This window comes from Chelonia mydas, chromosome 12, assembly GCF_015237465.2.
Source record: "Chelonia mydas isolate rCheMyd1 chromosome 12, rCheMyd1.pri.v2, whole genome shotgun sequence".
Taxonomy (NCBI): domain Eukaryota; kingdom Metazoa; phylum Chordata; order Testudines; family Cheloniidae; genus Chelonia; species Chelonia mydas.
This window is the reverse complement of record NC_051252.2, coordinates 8,987,717-9,011,797: the sequence shown is the minus strand read 5'-3', so window position 1 is coordinate 9,011,797 and position 24,081 is coordinate 8,987,717. Positions and strand designations below refer to the sequence as shown.

Sequence of the window (24,081 nt, the reverse complement as noted above, 5' to 3'; positions counted from 1 at the left end):
TTGCTAATTATTCTTATCAGGCTGGTGCTCTTCTGCTCACATTTACTAATACATTATAATATGTACAATAAAGTACAAATTGTGCATTTCTGTTTGAGAGGTGGAATAGTTATTTAATTTATAAAATGTGATCGGCAAAATTTACTAGCACATTCTCTATACATTGAAACAATGAGTTGCATGTTACCTTTCAATTTGAATTGCCACATTATCACACTAACAAAAAAAGATAGTAATGTGAAACCTAAATAAGATGGACCTCTTAAGAGTGTATTGTATTTCATTTTTACTTTTTAAAAAAGTAAATGTGTATCATTCTTTTATATTTCTATAATGAACTAGATTGATTGACAAACTGCCCTCTACAGAAAAAAATAAGAACTGCTCAATTGGGTTTCATAGGCCCAATGCTGCTAACAGCCTTAAGATATAGTCTTATTCTGCTCTGTTGGTAGGAGCCTAGAGTTAGTTTTAAACCCACAGTTGCCAGTGAGATTCCAAATGAGCAAAATGTGCAGCACAGTGGCGACTGTGAAGTCCTAGGTGAATGTCGATTGTTATACAATTACATATAAATGATACAATATAGGTATTTTTCTGGCCTGGTATTATATAGAAACTATTAATATTGGCTTAATTAGATAAACTGTATAATCCAGTTGTATAACTGGATACATTAAAATTGGAAAGCTACCTAAGAAAATATTTCTTATCACTAGTCACCTCCCCGTTCTTCAGTCACGTGTACCTAGGGAATGGCAACAATAGAAACACCATCAGAAACTTTCCAGAATTTTTAGTCACCCTTCACATGAGGCAGGAGTCTACTTTATGCAATCTTAAAAGGACCTTTGATTCACCTGCAACAGAAAAATCCATGTAGTTTTTTCTTCTCCTCTGGATATGAATCTAGAAAAGCAGGAACAATTTATTTGGGAATGCTTTAATCCTCAGTTAATAATTTGTTCTGATGTGCTCTATGCAAATACTTGACTAGATCTACTATTTGGTTAGCTTGCACTGCATTTTAATCTGTTAGAATAGTGCCATCTTGTGGAAATAATCAGAAAGACTCAGTACACATTTGTACAGGCAGTGCTGGGGAATGAGACACAATCATTTACGCGTAGTTATTGAGGCTAACAGCTGACAGAAAATCAAATAGGGAGAAAAACTAGCAAGCTATCAGCCCTGTACTGTAACTAGTCCCATGTGTAATTTTCCACACTTGCTTCATCCCCTCCTTCTTTACATGGACCCTTGGGAGTAAGCCCACTCCCCAAAATTTTCCCTCCTGCAAAGAATAAAGGTCCATACAAAGGATGCCCAGTTTGTATTTAGCCTAAAAGTCCTCCATCCATATAAATCAAAACTGCAGTTCTCAGCGCAAACTTACCCCAATTCCTGTATGTGGGACTGGAATAGGCAAATGACTCCTTCAGGGCCCCCCATTGCACTGTATTGACCCCACATCACCTGTCCCTTCAGGGAACCGAGGAGGAGAACCAGAAGCTGCAAGGATCCTTGGACACCTGCCTCCCACAGCACACTGTGACTTACCCACAAGTGCTGACGGGGGGGACCATCAAGGCTGGTGTCCACCCTTCCTGACTTGTCCCTGGATTAGGGGAAGCCAAGCAGCACTCTGACTCCACCTGAGCTGAAGCCAAGTGCAAGATGAAGGCTGTCATTCAGACACACAAGCCCCAATGGAGAGCACTTCCACCAGGGCCCCACAGGGTTACCCTGGGGCTGCCCCAGTACCCTAGCTCTGACCAGAAGTCCCAATGGAGATCCCATGCTGCTGCTGCACCTGTAGCCCCAAGTGTACCCTGGTCTTGTTCCATGCCATCTCTTCCCCCTGACATCATGTGATTGCTGAACTTTGATGTAAATGACCTGACTTAGAGCAGGCTGAATCCCCGGGGATCCGGGAGCCAGCCAACTTCCCTGTTATCCAAAAATGGGCCAATCAGAATGACTGGAGACAGGCAAGAGAGCCTGCCCCAAACAAGACAGCCAGAAATACTGCATGAGAACCTCTCCCCTAAGGCTGAAAAAGAGCACAGGGCCCAAGAAGCCCCACTGCATAAGTGGGACAGTCAGAAATAACTTCAACTGCTTTGTCATTTATACAGCTTTGATTTGTTTTGGTTGTTTGTTTTAATTAAAAAATCTGAAAGACATAATTTATTTGTACTTCAGTTTGGTGACTGACTGCTGGCACATACATTGGGAATTTATATTCTTTAAAAACAAAAACAAAAAAAGACCCACTTAAAACTTATGAGTAGTTTCTGATCATTTTAGTGAGTGGTATCTAGAAAGTTTTATAGGCTGCAGATCCTCCAACACTGAAACCTGCTTAATCAAGTGTGCCTTCATTTTATGAACTGTAATTAATCTATGCCATGCCAGTTTAAGACTGATGTCTGATAACTGATTAGGGGAAAATTCAGCTCTTCTCCACCAGGCAACGCTGATATTTCTGCTTTCCTTGATCTCTGTATGAAATGGATGTTCTATGTATGATGTGGGAGCAGGGTATTAAAACTGAGAACTGTCACATGGATCTGAGAGCAGAAGTTTGCCTTTGAATTGTAATAGTCCATCCCTTAATGGCTACTTCAGTAGTAACAGATTCTTTTCAATTATCTTGTCTACCTTTATAGCAAGCATGTCATCCAAAGATTGAAATCATTTCTGAAGTGAGTGATGACAAGGACTGTGCATCAGAGGAAAACAAAACCTTATTTGGGAACTCAGTAACAGAAGAGATCCCAACAGCCATCTTTTCAAATACATGTAAGGTACCTGAAGACAGTCAAAGGGAAACCACAAGACTCCTTGTAGAAGGCTTAGCAGAGCCTTGGAGTCCAGAGAGAGACTTAGAGATCAAAGTTAAACAAGTCAAACCTTTGAAACCATTGATACAAGAGATTGTTGCTGAACCAATAGATGATATACTGACATCAGCAGCCTACAATAAAGTGGATGAGCTAACCCCAGAGGAATTGGACAACAAAGACAGTCACATTAAACCATCCTGCCCTGGTAAGATTATTGTAACAGAATTTAAAAGAAAAACAAACAGGTAAACATGGGGGAAATGGGAGATGCTGGCTGTATTTTGAAAGAAGAAGGAGTTTGTTCATCCATTGTCAATGACCTTAGCTAGTTAGGACTGGGCGGGGAGGGGGGAGTGGAGAAGGGACTGAGGAAATCCCTTAGTGCTCTCTTCTCCCCAGTTTGTTGTACCCTACTAGGATCCCAGGAGGTTGAGACAGAGTATTTTTCTATGACTATTTCCATGCAAACGTTCATAGTCTGTTTTAATAATTGGGATTTGTTTCTTTTTCCAGTAATAAAAACAATTAATCACAATTTCACTTGTCTTCATGCTTTAACAGAGAATAGCACTGAGGACAAAAAGGTGCAGTGCCTGGCAGAAAATGGAGGATCCCCTCAGAAACCACAGGACGATAACGAGGACATCGAGTATGGATTAGATTAAGTGATGAATAAAAATGGACCAAATCTGGAACTCACCATCCAGCCCACTATTTATGGTTACTATCAAAATACCCAGAATAACTATGGGTCCCTCAGTAAAACACCTGAAATTACACTTCGGGTGATGGCATTCATAAAATGACTGCCTTAATACAAGAACTTTGTGTTCTATCACAAAGTCAGCCAGTCATAGCCAACATAATAGTATAGCTCTCAGAAGCACTACATTAAAGTGCAGCATTTCTGTGAATGATGCAGACAAAACTGTGCCACACTGCTATGCAGAAGAGAGGGGCTAATTGCCAGCTAACCCACAGCTACCAAGTGCTTTATGGTCTGATTTTCAAAGGTGCTGAGCACCTGTAGCTCCCATTGCAGTCAATCACTTGTGAGCACTCAGCACCTTTAAAAATCAGGTCAGTAACGTTTAAAGGTTGAATTGAGGTTTCTTTTGAGAAGTTATTTCTCATGTCTTTCAAAAAATAGGGAAGTTAAATGTTTATAACTTAGTATTTCATTTATTTCTGTAGTTTTAATCTGCTTTGTTACAGTTATTTTTATTTGGTCTAAAGAAAATTCTGTTATTACGGTGCTGCATTGTTAATGTGTACAATTTCCATGTGTGTATATTCCAGCAAATACTTACCAAACATGCTCACTGAAAATAAAGTTAGTTTGCTTCTTAGTAAGATATGTTAAGACTGTAAAGCTCAGATATTCATAGTTATATGCAGAAAGTGTACAGAAACACTGTGTTCATGCATGCAAATTATGGGTGTGAACATTTTTGAACACAGCGTTAAGGCAACTTGTACCTAACTTATCAAAGAACTGTGATGAAGATGCACCCCCACATCACACGTTTATACATGGAACAAGTCTCAGCCCCGAGAATTAAGACTTTTCAGTTCATTTAAAAAAAATTAAAACAGATTAAAATATTTACCTGTTAGGGACATCTGAGATGAAGAGGGCACACAGCTTTGTTGTTGGTTAGCTTTCCCTAAACTGCCCAGATTCTGGGACCAGCTCCACAAAGCTTTTAGGGAAATAACAAGTCAGTCAGCAACAACAGGCCTGAAGTTTCTGCTATTACGTTGGAGGCCAGAAGACAGCTGTACTAAGTGGAACTATTTCTTCTCTTCTAGGCTTCTCTTTTACCCTGTAGTGGCAGCCTTGTGCCAAAATTATGTATGGGCTTAGCTTAGACTCTGAGCTCTGGCCCCTCCTCATTCAATCCTGCTGAACCAGGGGAGAGGATTGCAGGAATTTATGTAAGGGGTTCACTCGAGAGCTTTGCTTCCTTTGTGCCACTGTGGAGGGGAAGTTTGGGAGAACAACCAGTGGAAACACAATTTCATGGATCTACTGAGCTCGTGGCCTCCAAAATCTAGGTGGTAAGATTCCTTCTTCACCCCCACAGCCCCTCTGTACCTCACCACACACACTGAATTGCCACATAAGGTGAGGCTCTTGCAAATCCCAAGCTGGTGCAGTGCAGGATGTGAAGCACTACACCCAACTAATCAGAAGCAAATTGTTGCACAGAAACAGCTAAGTTCCTCTTATGAGCGGAGGTGGCAGGGCACCTAGAAAGCCTGTAGTAGGAAATTGAAAAATAAGGAAAGGGAGAGGTTGCTAGAAACTCCATCCAATTCCTCCACATACCACCCTGTGAAAAGCATTCCCACTTTCTTCTTTGAGTGATTGCACATGTCCATTCCACTTTAGGTGCATGTGCCCTCCCAGTTCACCCAAGCTGGATAGTTTTTCCTCATAGGGGTAGCCATTTCAGCGCCCATGAGTTCCCCACTTGCTTAGGCTTCTAGCTGATGGTATAAAGGGGAGGGACCTCCCTGAACTTCTCTCAGTTTCTTCTCACGACCTGTGGTCAGTAGTCAGAGTGTGGGTGCCTGCTCACACAAATTCCTGGGTCAGGTGTCCTCAAGTGATATTTGCAAGGCTGCAACCTGTTCATTGGTACATACTTGCACTAGTCATTATGCTATTTCACAAGCAACAAGCATCAAGGGCTGATGCTAGATTTGGACAAATTGTGTTGCAGTTCCTGTTCAGCCTCCAAAACCCTTGTCCTTACCATACTGCTTGTGAGTTGCCTGAAGTGGAATGGACGTGTGCAATCACTCGAAGTCTAGCAAACTTTCTTTCTGTGGAGTCTCCTCCTCCCTGTGGGGTTAGCCTCTGGATGGTTCTTTGTCTCTCCATTCAGTTATGATCTCTGTAGGCTCTCTGGGTGTTGTCTGCTGGCTTGTAATTGTCTCCTGTTCCTTTGGGTCACTTATCCCTCTTGTGTAGTCCCCTTGTATGACCTGGGTGCCACTGCACCCCTCATGACTCCTGTCCACTCCTGGTGTCTCTAATAGCTGGATCCTTATAGGAGTGCCTGTGTCCAGGGCCAGTAGCTCCTTGGCTGAACTTTCATCTATCTAAGAACTCTATGTGAAGCCCCCCCATAGTCCTGGATTTTTCAGACACACACCTAGCCTAGCAATGTACCTGGTGGAAGGAGGAGTTAGAGGTGTACGCAGACCTAGCCCTTCAGGAACATGACAACATGGAAAAGTAAAACTGCTATTTTACTTTATTGGGGAAGAAGCCAGAGATGTCTGCACCACTCGGAAGCTCACCACTGCCTCAAGTATCACTGCAATTCTAGGAGCCCTCGGGACTTATAGCTCCCCAAAGCAGAATGAAACTGGAGTGACACAGGTTTTTCACTAGATACCAGTCTGAAGTGAAGAGGATAAACCCCTATGTAACTGCCTTATGCACATTGGTTGGTACATGCAATATTTGAGGACTTGACAGACTCCCTAATTTGAGACAGGATTGTTTGCAGAACTTGGGCTCACCACACACAAGTGGCTGCTCCAGGAAGGCACTCTCACATTAGACAGATGTTTAGACATGGGGCATGCAGTGGAAGCCTCAAGAGAGAAAGCCTAGGAGGCACAACTCCTGTACGTGCAGTGAAGCAACAGCAAAGGTGAGCAAATGGCCAGGTTTCCATAAATTCATAGATTCCAAGGCCAGAAAGGGACCGTTCTGATCATCTAGTCTGACCCCCCCTCTATGGCCTGTGCTATACAACGTCTCAAAAATAATGTCTAGACTTCATCTTTCAGGAAAACATCCAATCTTGAGTTAAAAATTGTCAGAGATAGAGAATCCAACATGAACCTTGGTAAATTGTTTCAATGGTTAATTACTCTCACTCTTAAAAAATTAGGCCTTATTTCCAGTCTGAACGTGCTTCGCTTCAACTTCCAGCCATTGGATCATGTTATACCTTTCCCTGCTAGACTGAAGAGTCCATTATTAAATATTTGTTCCCCGTGTAGATACGTCTAGACTGTAATCAAGTCACCCCTTGACCTTCTCTTTATTAAGCTAAACAGATTGAGCACTTTGAGTCTCTCACTATAAGGATGTTTTTTAATCCTATAATCATTCTCGTGGTTCTTCTCTGTATCGTCTCCAATTTATCAATGTCCTTCTTGAATTGTTGGCATCAAAACTGAACATAGTATTAGCTACATGCTAAAGTGGGTTAGGTCTGGTCACTATTTGGATGGGGGACCTCCAGGGAAAACTGAACATAGTATTCTCAAAACTGAGAACATAGTGGTTAGCACATGTTCAGCTGATTATCCATCACAACCTGCATTTCAGAGTCATTGCTTCCCAGACTAGGCCTCCAGCCTGTAAGTATGGCCTGCTTTCTTTGTTCCTAGATGTACATTTAGCTGTATTAAAAGCCATATTGTTTGCTTGTGGCCAGTTTACCAACCAATCCAAATTACTTTGAATCAGTGACCTGTCCTCTTCATTGCATACCACTCCCCCACTTTTTGTATCATCTGCAAACTTTATCTGTGATGATTTTATGTTTTCTTCCAGGACATTGATTAAAAATGTTAAATAGCATAGGGCCAAGAACCAATCCCTGCGGGACCCCACTGAAAACACACTAGCTCAGTGACTATTCCCCATTTACAGTTACATTTTGAGACCTATCCGTTAGCCAGTTTTAATCCATTTAATGTGTGCCATGTTAATTTTATATCATTCCAGTTTTTTAATCAAAATGTCATGCAGTCCAAAAGTGAAATGCCTTATAGAAGTCTAAGTATATTACATCGACACTATTATCAACGAAACTTGTAATCTCATAAAAAAATATCAAGGTAGTTTGACAGGATCTATCTTCCATAAACCCATGTTGATTAGCATTAGTTACATTACCTTTCTTTAGTTCATTATTGAGTCCCGTATCCACCACGCCATTATCTTGCCCAGGATCAGTGTCAGGCTGACAGGCCTATAATTACTCTGGTCATTCTCTTTACCCTTTTTAAAAATTAGCATCACATTAGCTTTCTTCCAATCTTCTGGAACTTCCCCAGTCCTCCAAGATTTACTGAAAATCAACATTAATGTCGAGTGTCGCTCCCAGCCAGCTCCATATCCATAGTGAGATGAATTTATTGTGGGAGATAGCTTGAGCAGGTAAAGGCGATGTGCCCCGCATTAGGACAGCATTGCAAGGAATGTGTCAAAGTTGAACCATTTTAGCCATGTGTGCAAGAGCAGTGGAAGATCTCAGAAAGATTCAGTCAGACTTGCACAAGAGGGGGATTCCACGTCAGACAGTAGTGATGACATCATGACTCCCCTTGAGTTCAAGAGCATATCAAGTTAAAGCCGGACAGGAAGATAACAAGGGATAGTACCAACCTCCGTGCATGCAACAATGTTAATAGGGGGAACACCCTGTGCAATTTCAGCAGGATAGCAATCTAATAATGTACAAAGAGAGCTTAATGCAGCCCATAAGAAAATGTGACCTCATGGTAACTAACCCAAAAAAATAACAGTCCCCCCAGGGAATGTGGGCCTCTAACTAATTCCACAGGTCAAGATATAATGTCCATTCCACTGTGCCCCAGGTGAGATGACAACTGATTGAGAGACAGGAATAGTTTTAAGCCTGTGGGGTTTTTGTCTTGATGCTATTAGCTACATGCTAATGTGGGTTAGGCCTTGTCACTATTTGGATGGGGGACCTCCAGGGAAAACCCAGTAGCTGCTGAAAATGGACTTGGTGATTCAGCACATGGCCTTGTTCCTTGTCAGCTGGTACTGGAACAGCCTGGTGTTGGGGGCGCTGCTATCCTTTGGCTCGTATGTCAGTCGTGGTCAAAGAGAGCAAGTCGTGGCAATTACAGATCCCATAGAACTGTTCTTTACACCCGGGGATGTTAATCCCAATGTCCTTGCTACAGTTCGCATTCCACCTCCCTAAAATGGCAAATTACCACTGGGGCCTGCTGACCTAAACTCTCTCAGAGTCCAGGAGGCATTGTGCCTGCTGGATGCTTCTCCCCACCCTTGCATACCACAGGGAGGGTTGAGCCCTCACTGTATAAAGTATATAAAGTCAAGTTTGGGACGAAGTCTGCCCTGAGGGCTGGGAACAGGTTGAACAACTCTGGGTATATTGTTCCGTTCCTTCCCTGTGTGATGGGGACTTAATGGAAACTTGCCACTCCCTTTAAGTAGACAGGTCTCAGGAAGACAGCAAAGAAAAATCCAGTGTTACATCAGCACAGGAGCTGATCAGGCACTTAGTGCCTATAGTCCATGCAACAAGTATGACAAGATGGCTTATATTTATACTGGTCAATTACGTGGCATTAGGTAAGTCTTGGACTTAAACCTTCATTTGAAATTGAGCACAAAGCCTTAGAAATTGGAATGAGTAAAGGCCAGTCTCATTTCATGCTCCTGTTTTCATACATTTATGAAAACAATCAGAGGGAAAGGCATCAATTTTGACATAGACAGGGGCAGCCTTTCTCCAGAAGGGGATTATGTCAGCAGTGTCAGCCCAGTTCAAAACAGGTCTGGGATAATTTTTCTTGGATCTGGTTTGCATGTGTTTGTTCCTGCTGCGTTTGCTTAAATGGTTCGGTAAAATGAAACTTAGCTTGAAGTTGACACATTTTGTTACGTTCTCTGTGTGAAATTTTTTTGTTTGGATCAATGTCAGAAGTTGAATAGCGGCCATTGTGGAAAGTGTTTTTTATGGGTTGATGTTCGGTAGGGAGCCTTGACTTCCATCCTGTGACTTGTTCTACTGAACATGGCTCAAACTCAAAATACAGCTACAAAGGACAGCCCCAAAAAGCTTGTGGATATCCAAACAGAGCAAAGCATTTGCATCCAGTTTCAAATAATGGATGAAAATTTCACATTAACCGCTATTGATTCATGAATGCAGGTAAAACACAACCCTAGGTTCATTAGGAGGGAGATCAAGGGTTAGATTGTTCCGCTATTTACAATATTATTTTCTGTGAAGTTCTGATTGCAGCCTGTGATGGAGGGCAGTCACTTCCATGAGCGCCACCTGTCAGCTGTATGCAAATCTGCACTGTTCTCCACTCCCAGTGCCCCCTGTTGACTGTTGCCCTGGTTGGGTGGGACTTCAGTGGCTCAGCCTTCCAGCTAAGTCACCTGGTTAATAGGTGAATGGATGAACCTCTTCTGGGGTAACAAAGTTCAATATATGGCTGGCCCTCAACAGGGTCTTTGGCCCCAATTCTAGGCGTGTTTAAACTCCAGCCCCTTTCTCTGGCTTTCAGTATGTCCCCTTCTGGGACGTAGGTCACTTTCTCCTTGGCCAGTGGGGGAACTCAGCCCACCCACCACTCCAGGGCCCAACCCAGGGACCCTAGAATAGCAGCCTTGTACTGCTTCCCTTAATAGTTGCTGCTGCTATTTTCCCTGGGCTGCTTCCCACTCAGTCCCTTCACTTTCACCAGTTACCTTAGTGTTACAGTCCTTGGGTTCTCTCTGTCTAATCCCTGGTTGATCAGGGTCTGTCCCAGGTCTCCTTGCCTGGAGAGTTTCTCTGTTTTCCAGCCCTTCCTCACCGTTCGGGTTTCAGCCAGCAACTCATGTGCTCAAGTTCTGCAGCTCCTTTTAACTGAGCCTGCTGTGCTCTGAGGGGCCCTGTCCCTGCAGCCTTTCTCAGCAGGCCGGGAGGACCCACCTTCAATGCTCCTTGCTTGGGGTGGGGTGCCATAGGACCACAAGGCCTCCAGCCGCGGCCCTCAAAGGACCTGGTACACCCCATCACACAGGCTAAATAATGACTAGCATGCTTCAGGAAATACAATTGCTATGTTTTTCTTTTTTGATCCATTGTAGCCCCATATATAAGAAATATTAACTTAATACATGTGTACATAAATAAATACGTAAAGCAGGGAGATATCTTACCTTCGGAGAGTAAGGCTAGGATGAAGATTTTGCAGGGTTAGGAATGATTGAAATGTTGTAAATAATTATAATTATGCTTCTTTCACAGAGGGTATTTTGCAAGTGCATCCATTTGATTGCCCATTTTGCTGGTAATACAGAATGCTCTAATGCTAGGTTATTACCAGCTGAAGGCTGTTGGGTGCCTTATACGAAACTAGATGCATGCAGTCCATTTGAGAGCTCCAGGATGAGAGCCCAGCCATCCTTACCAGGAGCACTGAAAGGCCCCTCTCTGTTTCTCTGGGAACAGGTCTGACCACCACCCAGGAGACCTGCAGTTACTGGGATGTGATGAATAACCTGAGTATTGCAGTTGCTAATCCTCGCCTGATGAGCGTGCGCCCAGTGACTAACTGGAGAGAGCCCTCCATCGTCGGAATTGATGTCACCTTACATGCCACCCTGGACTTGGTGAGGGACTCTGCCAGTGCATGGGTGAAAATTCCTGCATCTCCTTGTCTCAACTCAGGGACCACTGACACTGCACCAGTGCTATTCCCAAGAGCAGAAGCGGCCTTAATTTCTCTATGCAACAGATCCTTCTTGCTTCTTTTCACCAGCCTGTAATACAATGTGAACACTCATAACTTCTTCTCTAACATCACTCAGCCACTCCCATTAGCTGCTAGTATCTCAGCTTCCTTCCAGGTCTCACTAACCTGTACCTAGCAGTCATTACCCATGCAGGAAATGTTCTGCATCTTTATTAGAGACACAATAGATATGAACTCAGTTCTTTCTCTTCCTCTAGGATGAGAAGTTACAAATCCTTACGTCACTAGTGAGATTCCAAATGGTGAGGATCATGTTCTTAATTTACCATGTCACTTTATCACACTCACTAAATGTGAATCTTCCCCTAACAATCCATTTCTTTTTTCAGAGCTGGAAAAATCAGTTCCTCACTTGGGATCCCCAAAGCTTCTGTGGAATCTCTAAGATCTCCATCCCTGTGGACTCTGTATGGAAGCCTGACCTCTTTGTCTCTGAAATGTAAATTTGCAGTATTAAGTTGAGGAGTGGGGTCGAAATTGTGGGGTGAGGTTGTGAATGGCTGGTGAATAACATGTGTGAGTAACATGCAGTAATTTACTGGGACTTTCGTCAGCATTTGTATGAATGAAACTACACAAAAATAAACTGCATGGCATTGCTCTTCTCAACCAGCATTACATACTGCAACTTACTGCAGGGCATTACCTAGCAGAACACAACAAATTCATCCTTTTCCCTCTTCCTTCAGTTGCTAGTTGCTATCATTTTAGGCAGAAACATCGATTATTTGATATGAGTCACAGCAGTGTGTCTAAACACCCATCATTATTACATATGCCTGGACCCCAGGCAGTGCTGTGTTAACAGTCTAGAGGCCCAATGATCTATTCCCTCCCACCTCTCTGTCTCCATTGGCAGTGCATTGGCAAAGACCACTGCATTCTTCAAAGACCCAGTGTTGATATTTCCAATGCATTTTTTCCTTCTTTAGGACTGAAGATCCTCAATCCCCCACAGTTCCTTTCATGTCCCTCTCTAGTGATGGCACCATCGACCAATGGAAATCAATCAGGATAGTGAGCACTTGCAGCTTGGATATCTACAAATTTCCATTTGACACCCAGAAGTGCAATCTGACCTTTGGTCCCTATGTGCATAGAGGTATGTGGGTTGGTGCAGGATGCTGGGGGCTCCATTTAGCATCAATAATATGGGAAGGGCTGGTGAACAAAATTTTCACCCTTGGAGACTATTTAGCAGAAATCTGACTGTCCAGAGGTCACTTATAGATCGCTCCCTGGAGACGGTGTAGACAATTCCTAAAAGGGGGGTGGACTTTGTTCAATCCCCTCCCAACCAACCCAGAGGATACCCTTCCTGAAGACACAAAAGTGCTTTGCCCAAACTGGGAATTAATGATGGGCTGATTCAATAGGGCATGGGGCTTCCACTGAGATACACACGCAGCCTGATAAAATGTTCTGCATGGGTCAGCTTTCAGTCTCGCTCAGCTCCTTATTTCCCACCTTCCCATTCTTCTGCTAATGGTTTAGGGACAGATGGTGTCCAATCCTTGCATGAACGTGCGTGGGGAAAAGGTGCAATGGCACCTGCGTGAGTGCCAGGCACAACCGCATGCCACGCTAAAGAAAACATAGGGACTGCTCCTTCCTGGCACCTGCAAGGGGTGAAGGGCCCTCAAAGATGGAGGGAAGGAGCCATTCAGGCAGACAACAGGACAGACAGACACTAGGACAACAGGCAGACACTAGGACCATCGTATTGTACTGTTCTCCTTCATGCTGGGGAACTCTGGGGTCCCCCTGGCAGTGCTGCTCCTCACTATCCAGCACAGCCCTGTCACTCTACCTGCCCTTTAATCTCGCAATGCCATGCTGACTGTAAGCGAGCAGGATGGTGCCAATGCTCTTAGACTATTTGAAGAGTGAATGCTGGGTGATCAAGCCCTCCACTAATTGACTGAATGTGCCATCTTGGGCAGCTGCCCATCACGATCCCTGTGGAATATCCCTGCAGGAAAGTGCGATGAGATTTTAACTCACACACCTAGGTGATCGCTGAGCACATGGCTGTAATGGTTTTTCTCATTGGAAGAAGCCCTTCCAAATGCATCAAAGCAGAAATGGGTCATATTCCCTGGGAATGGATTGACCCGTATCATTCTCCTTTCTAATTTAAAACAGTTCAGGATATAGCTGTGGTGCCCAAGTCCAACTCCTCTACAGTTACACAATCTTCCCAGGAGAATTATGCGAAAAGTGAATGGATCCTTGAGAAAGTGGATGTTCTGAGCAATAACATATCTGCTGAGGAGGAAGAATGGAGTCAAGTCACATATCAGGTAGGACTGGAAACAGTACACACTGCACACATATCTGATCCCAAATTATGATATGTATTTAATAATCCAGTTAGCACAACTATTGTCTATCCAGCATTAGCCTACTTAAAATCCATCCTGCTCCTAATCTAGCCTTTCCACTTGACTTTCTTCTTAGAGAGGGAGCTCAGGGAAATCTGTGTATCACAATCACTTTGGAACACAAAGCGGTGTAAAGGAAACTACAGATTTCCTTATATCATGTTATATTTCCTTTCTTGGCTGGCTGATGTTAGAAAACATCTTATTGCAATAGATTTTTTATAACTTGTTGGCTTGATGCAAGAATAGGACTGTTTGGCCTTAAAGCCCCACCACGGTGATACTTTATTTATAAAATTGGGTGTTTTTTCAGACTTTTCACCCAAGAAATTTTTTGCCAAATCCCTTGTCCAGCCTTGATCATCCTTCATCTTGACTGTTCCAGGTACCTAATCCCTGGCCTTCCACCTCTTGCCTCACCATCTCCAATCTCTGCCTGAAGTTTCTAGTCTCTTTCACTTCTCCAGTCACAGCAATGATCATTGGTTCCCTTCAATTGACTGCCAGTCTTTCACGGCATCAAGTTTGAGCCACTCACTCTTTCCTTCAAGGCCTCATATTATTGTCTGACTCTGGGTTAACCTACATCTCTGCTTTCACTGCTGTGTATTCTTCCTCCATTTTTTGCTTACTTCATCACCTGTTTCTGCGCTCAGTTTTGTGCCTGCTGTGTTACTGCCCCTCACTCTGGGAATAACATTGCATCTCCTTTCTTCCCCCTTTCTCTTCTCCTTCAAACACTCCTTTATACTCATTTTGCCAAGGAATCCTTCCTCAACCGATGTCTTCGCAACATTATCTCCACAGCTTCTTGTGCTGAAATGTTCCTTTGTGGTTTGTTTTTGTCTATTAGATAGTACATTCTCCAGGGCAGGAATCCTGCCTTCTTATTTGTCTTCTAAAGCACAAGGTAAAAAAGGTACATTTCTGGGGCTATATAAATAAACAACAACAACAGAGACCCAAGCAAAGTCCCATTCCGGTAGAATGTGTCCATCCTTCTGTTAGATTAGTGAGGCGGAACGTTTTAGTGCACTGCTCACACGTGTTGCTCTTTAGCAGATAACCATACGGAGGGTGCCAATCCTATATGTCATCAATCTCATAGTCCCTGCCGGTTTCCTGGTGCTTGTGGATGTTGCCAGCATGTTCATACCGATGGAAGGAGGCGAGCGGCTGGGGTTTAAAATAACAGTTGTTCTGGGATTCTCTGTGCTCTTGCTGATATTGAACGATTTGCTTCCCAATTCAGAAGTCACGCCAATCTTGGGTGAGAGCTGCACCGTCTGTTATTACTATTGTGGTTATTTATACTGAAATGGCACCTAAAGCCTCCAACGGAGCTCAGGCCCCTATTAGACTATGCAACTGTACACACACATTGTAAGAAACAGCCCCTGACCCCAGAAGTTTACAATCTCAAGCCAGGCAAAGAGGGTGGGGGGACACAGAGGCACAGAGCGGAGACATGATTTGCCCAAGGTCACACAGTAGCTTGGTGCCAAAGACGGGATTTGAATTCAGGTTTCTGGAATCCCAGTCCAGTGTCCTATCAACTGGCCCCCACAAAAGACTTCATGAAGTACCCTAGGGATTTTGCAGTGCAGATCTAGGTTACCATTCAGTACTTTTGATGGCCACTATACAAAACGCTAAGATACACAGCTACATGGGGTGGGATCCAGGAAGGGAGGCTGCAACACTGAGCGTCGCAGGTGCCTAGAAAAATCAGCAGGACAGTCCACACAGCTGAGGCTCCCTATGCAGTGAATGGGGAGGGAGCAGCACTGAAGAATGCAATTCTCAAAAGCCAGCACACTAGATGTGGAGCCACCTAAGCCAGCCAATGGGAGATGGTGACGACAGGAGTGTGTGCTAAGCCCCACCCCCTCTCAGAGATCAGCACCTTCCTGTAGCCCAGGTTTAGGTGCCTAGCTCTGCTTCGCCATCCGCGCCCAGGAAGCAGCCGCCTGGAGCCAGGCAGCTTAGGTGCCGAAGGAGTTTCTTGCAGGGAGTTTCTTCCTGCCTTGTGCCTCACAAAGTGGTCAGAGACGGAGGAGATGCTGCTGCTGCTGCTGGACATTACAACTTTTAGCCGAGTGGTTAGTGCACTCACCTGGGATGTAGGAGATCCAGGTTCAATCCCGCCCCCCCCCTTTGCCAGAGGTGGAGAGAGGATTTGAACAGGGGTCTCAACTCTCAGGAGTATGCTCTAACCACTGACCTATGGGATATTCTCATGTGGGATGCCCACCAGCTCTCTGCTGCAGCTGTTCCAGTGTGGCTAACTAATGGAGACATGACTGGAGCAAGGGCCTGGTCCTGGGCGCTCCCATCTCCCAAGTGGATGCCTTTACCCCGGACTACAGAGTCATTCCCCCACACACATTCACTCTCTCTCTCTCTCTCTCTGGCCCAATGACTGTTCCACTGTGCATACTGTTAGGGGGCTTATTCCTTCACCCACTTACTTCCCTGGTCCTTCTCGCATGAACAGAGAGCAACAATACCCAAAGTCCAAAGGTGCAAACAATTCGATGTTTATTGCGGTGAACTTCCAGCAAGCATGATTCCAGTTTCCTTCCTTAGTATCCTCCTTCCCAGGTCTGACACCACAGAGCTTTACACCTGTATCCCTGTTCCCATTTCCCCTCTTTAGCAAAACATGATTCCAATTTCCTTACCCCCATCCCCTGCTCCCATTTCCCCCACCCACACACCCATCCCCTCCCACCCACACCCCCTCACTTCCTCATTGACTACAGATTATATAGTAAAACTTGAGTTCTGCTTAGCTATCCCTTAACCAATCATTTTCCTGAAATTTAACTAACCAATCCTAACATATTGTAACATGATTATGTAACCAATTATATCCCACCACCTTAATTAGTTTACACCCAGCAAAATTAATTATACAGCAGACAGGAACAATCACAGAACCAGATAGAGATTATACAGACAAACAATAGCAAAGTGGGAACTATAATGACAAGACAATACAGAAGTGAGGATTTCACATCCCAGCTATGGATAAGTGAGTTCTTGCCAGACAGGATGCTATCAAACTAAGTTTCCTTTTACATTTTCTAGGCACTTCCCTTTCTCTGGAGGTGATAGGAATACAATCCTGTCCTGATAGTGCCTAACAGCCCAATAGCACCTTATTTCAATGTGACTAGTTTGGAATGTGAGGATGTGACTGTTCGCTTCCTAGCTTATGGCTGCCTCTGCTGCTTTAGCCAAAGGCCTTAGCCTAAGAACAGGACCTCAGACTGTCACAGTAAGAGAAGGCCCTTACACCAGCAGACAGTGATTTTGATTCTTTCTTTTATACCTCTAGAACTAGCCAAGTGATAAGAATACACCTAAATTCTTAAAGTACAGGCCTTTGCAGACAGGCCTGAATAGCTATATCCTAACACATACATACTTAAACAGTCACTGGGCTAGAAAGACAGAGAGAGTAAGTGACTCCATAACTCAGTGATTAGAGCACCCTAAAAGGTGAGACCCCACTGTTCAGATCCTTTCTCCTCCTTAAAAGGGTGGGGGATTGAACCTGGGTCTTCCACATCGCAGGTGAGTGCTATAACCACTAGGATAAAAGTGATAAGGTGGGCTGCTCCTCTTCTCCCCGCTTCCCTTGGATTTTAAATCGGACCTGATCTGGTATGCACTCTCTGAACACACCTACTGGATCAGGCCCCACATGCATGTTAGGCAGAGGAGCACCCATCTTTAACTGGTTCATGGATTGCTCTGGGGCTTCGGTGGGAGATAGGCATCCGGATGCCTAGAGAGAGGCAGCAGTGCACAAACTGAGAGGCAGAACCATAGGTGCTTAGGGAACTTTTATCCTAAAAACATAAGTGCCGAGCGAGTTCGGCACCTACAGGCTTTGGTGGGAGTTTTATGAATCACAACAGAGCCAATGCTGGGACTTTGGCACTTACGTGCCTTTGTGGATCTGAGCCATTGTTGGTAGGTGACATTCATGATCAAGGAGATGAGCTTATTCTATTGCAATCATTTCCAGGTGTTTTCTGTGCTGTGTGCCTGGTGATCATGATAATCAGCATTGTCGATTCCATCTTTATCTCCTACATGCTGCATCTCTCAGCAGTACGACCGGATGTGCCCCAATGGCTGAAGATCTGGGTACTGAAGCATTTGGCTTTCATACTTCGCATCGACACAGCAGAAGTTACTGAAAGCAATGCTGCGGGAGTCAGGAACACGAACAAAGGTACCCGCTGGTGTTAATCCAACAGCAAGGCCATACTGGGCACCTAACTCCCTTAGGCTCCTTTGTGCATCTCACTGACCAGGACCCTCCCCGACCCAGGATGACTCTGGACTGCAGCTAGTTGTAGATAATGTTTCATGGATGAGGGAAATGTGTGTTTCCTGCCCTGCGGGGCTACTCATTACTTCCCCTCGTTACTAGGAACAGTTCTCCCAACCCCTAGATGGCAGCAGAGTCCAGCACATTAAATAACGAACATTGGTTTTAGCAAGAGTATGTTATTTTCACAAAGAACATGCCCAGAGATTGGATCTGGTGAGCTCTTGCTGATTTTGTATAGAAAAGAAACAGTGGGATCCAGGTAAGAAGTGACTCGCATGAAGTGAGTGAACTCACTTCAGTAGGCAGACTCTGAAATGGGAGGCAGATTTTATTCACCAGTCACCCATCGCATATACGCAGGTTATTAATTGATTAGTTGATTTTGTTCATCAGTAACAACTAGTTGCTGTGCAGACTAAAGGTTAGAGCACAGGCGTGGGGGGGGGGGGGTTCCATTCCTTACTCTGCCCCTGTCCTCCTGAGGGCAAGTTACTGCACCACTCTCTTCTTCGGAAGAGAATCAGCATTTCCCAAACCTTGTCTAATATATTGGAAATAACTGTCCCCCCACCAACACCTTTACATACAATTATTTTTCTGGTTGTGATTGTAGCTACTTCTGTGGTGGGAAAAGAAGCAGACATACAAAACAGGAGGTGCTTACAAAAAGAACATGACAGTGCGGAAATTAAACTGCTGAAGAAGGTGCTCCTGGAGCTCTTAATGATCCGTCGTCACATGATCATGAGTAAGAGAGAAGAGGAGGCCAAATCAGAGTGGCATATGGTGGCCTTTATCCTTGACAGATTCATCCTGATTTGCTATCTTCTAACAGTGTCCATTATTTTGATAACAGTTCTGATAGTTTGGGCTTTCTGAGCTGTTTAACAGGCCATACTTGTAATTTGGGAAAGGCACTACTTTTTCTGTGACGTGTATATAAATCCGAAGTCAATAAATAAATCTTAGATGAACTTGTAAACAGCAGGGTGATAGCTCAATACTGCCCGGAGCTACCTGCGGGTCTCAAAGGTTTCCATTCCGGTTTCTAGAGGGTCTTACTATAACAGGCCCCAACAACCCGCTCTTGTCTGCTGTGCACCTGGGAAAACACAGCTCCTGTTCCAGTCTAGCTTGAATTACTACCCAACACAAAATAAGTAACCTGGCAGAGGATATCCCAACACTGGCACACAGTGATCAAAGCCAACTTCAGGTCTCGGAACGCCTAGCTCAGCCTGGCTCTCCACATGAATGGTGACCTTTTCGCTGTTAGTCTATGCAATGGGGCAGCTATCCCAGCAAAGCTCCAGGAAACCTCTGGTAATAAGGGACAAGCCCCAGGAACCCTTGAAGCTGGTGGATATGCTGGGGTTCTGGCCACTGCAGGCACTTTTTCCTGGGTCAGTGGAGATCCATTCCTCACTAACAACGTGTCCGAGAAAGAGTTTCCCTTTAGAGCAGCTTACACATTGCAGGGCTGAAATTTAGGTTTGCTCCTGGAAGCTGCTCTAGTACATTACTTGCCCATTCCAGTGCTGTAAAAGAGTTCCTGTTCAGATCAGCATGTTGTCCAAGTACACTGACCCCTGAAAAGTGGTGGGTTGCCCAGGGCCTGCTTCATTAACGGCTCAAATGTAGCTGGTGCATTATGTCATCCAAACAGCATGACACTGAACTCCCACAAGCCCTGTACCTAGGTAAAGGTGGTCTTCACATGGGCTGACTCCCCCCACACACACACACACCTTGCCAGCACCACTCTGTTGGTCCAGTGAAGAGAACCATTTGGATTCTGTTCATGTCTCCAGCATATTGTCAATGTGGGGCATTAGATCTGAGTCCTTGTGGGTCACCTCATTCAAATGTGGGTAATCGACACAGATCTGTGTTGTGCTGTCTTTCTTGCCCACCAGTGCCAGGGGGGATAGATAATCAAGGACTTCTGGATAGTTCAGTAATTCCTGAAGTCACCATCTCATGAATCTTCCATTCAGTTTCCTCTCGGTGGACCAGAGGCAAGTGATGTGGGTCTTCCTTAATAGGCCAGGCATTACCTGTGTTGATCTCATGCTTAACTAGGCTGGTTTGACCCAAATCGTATGGCCCCTTGGAGAATACCCCCTATAATTTCACACCAACTGCCATAAAATCACCCTCTGACTTTGTGGCATTCGGGCTCCTGCACACTGATGCATCTCCTCTAACACACCTGTCAGAACCCCCCGAGCCTCTGTTCCTGGATAGCACATACCCTCCTTCCCAACTGTATTAAACCCACCTGAAATAGCTGACCCTCAGTTCCAACAGTCAGATACCCAACAAGACCTGCAAAGAGACTGTTAAAGTTTCAGACAGTCCAAACCCAGACTCCGAACTCCGGCTACCCACCTTTCCTGGGCCACCTTCATCTCTCTAATTCTAGTTTTCAGCAAGGCCTGACCAAATACTGGGGCCACCTCCCCCATTTCATTCTTCCATTGCCAACTGGATGGACCCAAACTCTTTCTTCAGGAAGTATCCCCATTTGTCCAGAACTGCAGGCCACACTACAGTCACAGATGACCCTGTATCAATTAACCCACTACACTAGTATACCCTGCTTCTGTTGGCCTGCATAGGGGGTCATTTCATCACCATCCATCCCCACATGAATGGAGCAACACAGGGTCCCAAATAAATGAGGCAAGATCATATAATCAAAAATCCAACAAACATTTTAATGCAGGCAGCGCCCCCTCGAGACACTTGGAAGCTCTACCCCCAAAAGAAAGCTTTGTTACCCTTTGCATTTCCCAGCCTCTCTCAAACCACACTCATCTATACGCCCAACCAGTGGGGGAGGCGAAGCCCTGTACAATACCTTTTGAGTTTTATGTTCCATTGACATATCTGCTCCAATTTCCATGAAAACAATGGCATCTTTAAAAAGAGAGGGAGTGTGACTCCATGGAGAGAGAGAGGGAGGAGGGGCCTGAAACTAGATCCCATGGGTTCTATTCTTTATGGTGTCTTTGTCTGAATTGTTGTATGTTGTTGGGCAAAGCACCTAGGATAAAATTTTCAAGTGTGGCTAAGTGACTTTAGAGCTTAAGGGTTTCAGACACTTCTAAATTTATCTGTCTTTGCCCATCTGTAGCAAAGGCACTAAATGATACTTATCTAATTAAAGGTTTTTAATATGCATGATGCTCATTGGAAGCCATGTAAATTGTAAATGCAAAGTAGTGATGTGGCTGTGAAGGGGAACACTCACGGCTAGTGCCGCGCAGTGGTCAGGTAGAGGGTGGCAGGTTGTCTTTCTCCCAAGCGTTCCCCTTTCTTACTACAATTCTGCCTTGCAGTGGTCTGTCCTTTCAGTGACTCAGCCCTCCAGCCAGGTCACACTTTCAAGTTCACCCTTTTTGGGGTACATATAAAGAGTCTGATAATAGGGAATGCTTCAGAATTCAGTGGGGATTCAGGGCTTCCTTCTTGGGCTGGGGTCTTGTGGTCCATAACCCTTGTACCTTCAGGGTCTTCTCCGAGTTAGGTTCCCCACCGAGGGATAGACTTATGTCATTGTCCATCTTTGGGTCTGGGAGGGGAGCCCGAACTCATCCTCTCCATCGAGCTCCGATCCAATGATAGATAGCTAAATCCTGCACCTTGGGGTCCTCTACGGCTACCTCCCTGATCACTTCTACCTCTCAGGTCCCTTTTTTGCAGGCTAGGTCAGATCACTATAGCTTGGCCACGGGCAGCACGAGCCCCTTGTGGTGCTCCTTCTCAGTAGCTCATAGTGCAGGTCAGTTTACCTTCACTGTCTGCCATCCTCCTGAGCTGGACTACTCTTCTTTTGAGCGCCTCTTCCAAGCCATGCATGCTTTGAAGGTATGCAGGGTGGGGCTGCTTGGGCCCAGAGCAGCTACTGAACCCCTTCTTTATTGGTGTGGGGTTTGTATATCCAGTCACAGTGGCATTTTCACAAAAGAAATTTGGGGTTAAATAGTTTCCCACTCTATTTCGCTATAAAATTCATTCTTGATCAGAAGAACCAAACAATATAGGCCTCAAATAAAGCAAAACCTTTAAGTCTATTTGTATTCAGTAAAGCATTGAAATAATTACTTAACTTAAAGACAGAAGTCTATGGACTTGTTTAAGCACATGTTTGAAGTGTACTTAAGACCCATGGATTTAAGTATGTGCTTAAGTACTTTGCTTCTCTCTCTCTTACCAACAGAAATTGGTCTAATTAAAGATATTACCTCAGCCACTTTGTCTTGCTAAACAGGAATGGACTTAAGCATGTGATTGAAATTAAGTATGAGCATAAGTGTTTTGCTAATTCAGGGCAATACTTATTACAGTAGCTCAGGCTGTAGCACAAGGATAAGGCATTCCTTCAGAATATGAAATTGGCGAAGATGTAACCCTGAAACTAAATGTGAAACACTGGCCAACCTGGACTTTTAAGCCATAAACACTGCACACTGAGCATGCTCAGTACATTTCTTGTTCCTTAAGCTGTCAGTTATTTATGATCACTCCCACACTTTCCTTAGTTTTCTGCAGTTTATGCATCTCCCATCAAAATAAGCAGCAATTGTCTGAACTCTGAGGGACTTCTTGCCAAAGTAACAGAACCAAAACCAAGCCATTGAGAAACATATCGAGGACTCACTATGTACTATTGTTGTCAGAGTAGAGATCTATATTGTAACATGACTTTGGGCTGAAAAGAGGCTGCTGGAAAGGAGAGCTGCATATGATCAGCATATAATCTAGGTATGGCTTCAAAATAAAACAAATACTTTGATTTGATTTTCAGTAAGGATGATAATATGGAACAAGGGCGTGAAGGCAGGATGGCTGATGGAAATGAATGTATAGTAATGGAAATTATCACGTGAGGTGGAATTAAACTCAAAGAGCTTAATGTGTTCAAGTCGGGGAGAATGGATAATTTCCATCTCAGAATACTGAAAGAACTGGTACATGAGATTGCTAGTCCAGTAGCAAGGATTTTTAATATATCGATGTATTTGGGGTGTAGTATTATATGACCGGAGAATGGCTAACATCATATCTATATTTAAGAAAAGGGGGAAAAAAGTGATCTTGGCAATTACAGACCTGTTAGTCTAACTTCAGTAGTAGGCAAGACTTTGGAACACATTATGAAGAAAAGAATAATTAAATTCATGGAGGTAAACTGAAAAGGGGATGCAATGCAACATGGGTTTATCAAAGGTAGATTGTGCCAGACTAACCTGATTTCCTTCTTTGAGAAAATAACTGATTGTTTTTAGATAAGGGACATGTGGTAGATCTGGTATACTTGGACTTCAGTAAAGCATTTGACACAGTACCATATGGGAAATTATTAGTTAAACCAGATAAGATAGGGCTTAGTACAAGAATTGTAAGGTGAATGAGGAACTGCAAAAGGGGAGATGGAAACAGGTTGTGCTGAAAGGTGAATTATCTGACTGGAGGGAGATTACTAGAGGAGTTCCTAAAGAATTGGTCCTGGGACCAATCTTATTCAATAGTTTTATTAATGTCATTGGCACAGAAAGTAGGAGCGCGCTAATGAAATTTACTGGTGATACAAAGTTGGGAGGCATTGTCAATACAGAGTTGGATCTGAATAACCTTACAAAGTGTAAGGGTTTGGGGGATCTAATAATAAGAATTTCTGCTACAAGCTGGGGGCTCATCAGTTGTAAGTGACAGAGGAGGAGAAAGAAGTAGGTATGTTGGTCAATTGCAGGATGATAAGGAGGCATGAACCACCAGTGTGATGTGGCTGCAAAAAAAAAACACAAATGCAATCATAGGATGTATCAGGCAAGGCATTTCCACTAGAAAGAGAGGAAGTATTAATCCCATTGTACAAGACACTGGTAAGACCTCATCTGGAATACTGTGTACAATTCTGATC

The 24,081-nt window shown here is 44.2% G+C and overlaps 1 protein-coding gene across 5 annotated transcripts in view; it reads left to right on the top strand.

Moving 5' to 3' along the window:
- Positions 1 to 4,285, top strand: part of DNAAF1 (dynein axonemal assembly factor 1) — a 34,195-nt gene extending 29,910 nt beyond the window's left edge. The window contains exons 12-13 of one of the 5 annotated variants that reach the window (XM_007053973.4): positions 2,673 to 3,054; positions 3,411 to 4,285. In XM_007053973.4, the coding sequence (XP_007054035.3) occupies positions 2,673 to 3,054; positions 3,411 to 3,514 (486 nt within the window). In that variant the 3' untranslated portion in view covers positions 3,515 to 4,285. The remainder of the gene's footprint in view (positions 1 to 2,672; positions 3,055 to 3,410) is intronic. The other 4 variants (XM_043526235.1, XM_037877780.2, XM_037877779.2 and 1 more) reach the window with 4 other exon arrangements.
- The last annotated feature ends 19,796 nt before the right edge of the window (positions 4,286 to 24,081 follow it).